At 49.7% G+C, this 2,554-nt stretch overlaps 1 protein-coding gene across 1 annotated transcript; it reads right to left on the bottom strand.

Moving 5' to 3' along the window:
- Window positions 1-719: 719 nt before the first annotated feature.
- On the bottom strand, window positions 720-2,319 carry LOC125513773 (ribosomal RNA-processing protein 14). The gene has a single exon (XM_048678959.1). The coding sequence runs from the start codon at window positions 2,268-2,270 to the stop codon at window positions 1,047-1,049; it is 1,224 nt and encodes a 407-aa protein (XP_048534916.1). The 5' UTR covers window positions 2,271-2,319; the 3' UTR covers window positions 720-1,046.
- Window positions 2,320-2,554: the final 235 nt, after the last annotated feature.

Below are 2,554 nucleotides of genomic sequence, written 5' to 3'. Positions count from 1 at the left end.
AGGAGAGACCTCTTGCATAGGGTAGAAAGCAATCAGCGATGTGAAAGCACCTCAGAGGAAGTGCTCGCGAAGAACATCAACGGATGCACACTAAGGCGCATCTACATTCCATCAATCCTCCTAAATCCGCTATGATTCATATAAATCTCTCAAACTTGTCGCCGAACAGAAAGAATATCTTGTGGAGAGAGATGATCCTAACCTTGCATTCCAAGTACCTATATAAATGATACCTTTTGCTTTTTTGCCCTTTCTCGAGCAGGTACACATACAAGACAGGCTGAAAATCCCCCTTTTTATATAGATGCAGGTGTTGTCTGTCCCCTTGCTGGCAAGAAAATGGAAGGGAACAAGTACCTCACCCTTGACAACAGTGGACACAAATGAATAAACACAAAGGTATACATGTGGCCTTACTAATAAGGCTGCAAATTAATCTAGGATATAACTGCAGAGAGTAAACTAACAAATCAGCGTCCTGCAGTATAACTCAACGCCATAATACAGACTGTACATTACTACAGTATAAGCTTGCAAAATAAGATTGATATAGACTATTGACATGTAGCATATGCATAACATGATGAGAAGTGGGCATTGTGGATTCCAATTTACCAAGCAAAGAAGAATTTAGATAAGCCTGTACCCAGAACATCTTCACTGATGCATAATTTGACATAACTAATCTATAAGGCCACTGCTACAAATTACAAAGAAAAGAACGAAATCCATTGAAGCATCATTAACATTTCCTCAGGCAGCATAAAAGAACATTAATATTTCCTTGGTCTAGTGCTAGAGATAATTATGAAGCCAGACATGAAAGTTTGTTTTTCGACAAATTTATCTAAGCTCAATGAAAATACAGCAGAAGGAATATCTCAAAATCTTTTCCAGATGACCTGCCAAACATTCGATCTTCAAGCTATAATTAAGTATGGTAGTCATAATCTGGATACCTATTTCCAGTACCAACACCAACATATGCAACCTTGAAAACATAAAGCAGAGACAGTACTCAGTCATCATCATCTTCAATGCAGATGTCACTCGTTGACATAGCCTTCCTTGCGCCCCTCAAAACCAGGGCGCATAAGCTTCTTCTCGCGCTTCTCTATTTTGCGTGCCTTCTTCTCCTGCGCCCGGCCCTGGATGTTCTCCTTCCGCTTATTCTGCTTCTGCTTCTTCTTGATGTCCACTGTCCTCTGCCTGTCCTTCCACTCCTCCGCATGCTTCTCCTGCCGCTTCTTATCCTTCTTCATGCTCTCTTTAATCAACTTGGGGTTGTCGTGCACCTTCTCCCCAGCCGCGCGCCTTGTTGCCACATCCCAGGCCATCTTGGTGGCCTTTTTAGGATCCTCCTTTGCCCGCTGCATCCGCTTAGCCTGCTCCAGCTCCTTCTTCTTGTTCTTGATCCTCCTCTTCTTCCTCCGCCTTGCTTCCTTTGGATCAACCAACACATTGCCATACATGATATCTGGTGCCTTCTCTTCCCCTTCCTTCTTGTGCTTCTTCCCATCCTTACCCTCTGCATCCCCAGTGCCATCCTCACGCTTCCGCTTTGTACCCTCTTCCTTCCCCTTCACTTTAGCACCCTTTCCCTTCTTACCCTTCTCCTTCTGGGGCTTATTCAGGAACTCCGGCCTGGTGCACCGGTTCCCACGGAGCTCTGTAATGCGGCGTTGAAGCCGCTCTCGCAGCTCCTCGTAAGTCACCGACCGATCTTCAGAGACAACTGCTGCCGGGGCCATCTGCATCTCCTGCTTCTCATCCTCTGCCTCCTCCTCCTCTTCCTCCTCTTCATCTCCCTCCTCGTTGTCCTGGTCATCGTCGCCGCCCTCTGAGGTTGCCTCGTCGTCGGACTCCTGGCTTCCGTCTTGTGAGTTATCCTCCTCCTCTTCCTTCTTCTCCTCCGCCTCTTGGTCGGCGACGGACTTCTTGAGAAGGTCCAGGGTGGAGGAAGGCGGCCCCGCCGGGTCGAGGCGGGCTCGGCGGGCAGCCTTGATATTGGCGCGGGACTGAGCCTTCATGGCCGCCTTGGCGGCCTTGGAGAGGCCCTGGTAGTAGGGGCGAACATCATCGTCGGCGGAGAGGTAGAAGCGCGGGGGTATAAGCTGCACGAGGGCGTCGAAGAACATGGAGTGCCCATGGATACCCTCGCAGTCAGCGGCTGCTGCTAGGAGCTCGGCGGCCTTGGCGCTGGCGACGGTGGAATCGTGGTCCGCAGCCGCAGCGGCGGCGGCGGCGGAAGCCGAGGGTTTCCTGCCCATTGCGGCAAGCGTTTGGAGGGTTTCAGCGATGGAGGGGTTTGCTGTCTCTGGCCTTCAAGGGGCCTATATTATGGCTGAAATTGTGGTTTTGGTTCGATGGGCCATACTGGGCTTCTAATGGATAACCATACAGGCCCTTCCTTCCGTCGTGGGCGGTGGCCCTTCCTTCCGTCTGAGCCGAGATAATTATATCTCGCTTATAGCGAGAGCACCTACCTACCTGTCACCTGAAGGTTTTCGTGTGGCGTAGAGTACTCGACCAGCCCATTTTTATCACTCGTCAT

This window comes from Triticum urartu, chromosome 6, assembly GCF_003073215.2.
Source record: "Triticum urartu cultivar G1812 chromosome 6, Tu2.1, whole genome shotgun sequence".
Classification (NCBI taxonomy): domain Eukaryota; kingdom Viridiplantae; phylum Streptophyta; class Magnoliopsida; order Poales; family Poaceae; genus Triticum; species Triticum urartu.
This window is presented reverse-complemented; position numbering and strand designations above follow the sequence as displayed.

Excerpts from the sequence above, each read along its gene's own strand:
- LOC125513773 (XM_048678959.1), bottom strand. The coding sequence starts at position 2,270 with ATGGGCAGGAAACCCTCGGCTTCCGCCGCCGCCGCCGCTGCGGCTGCG.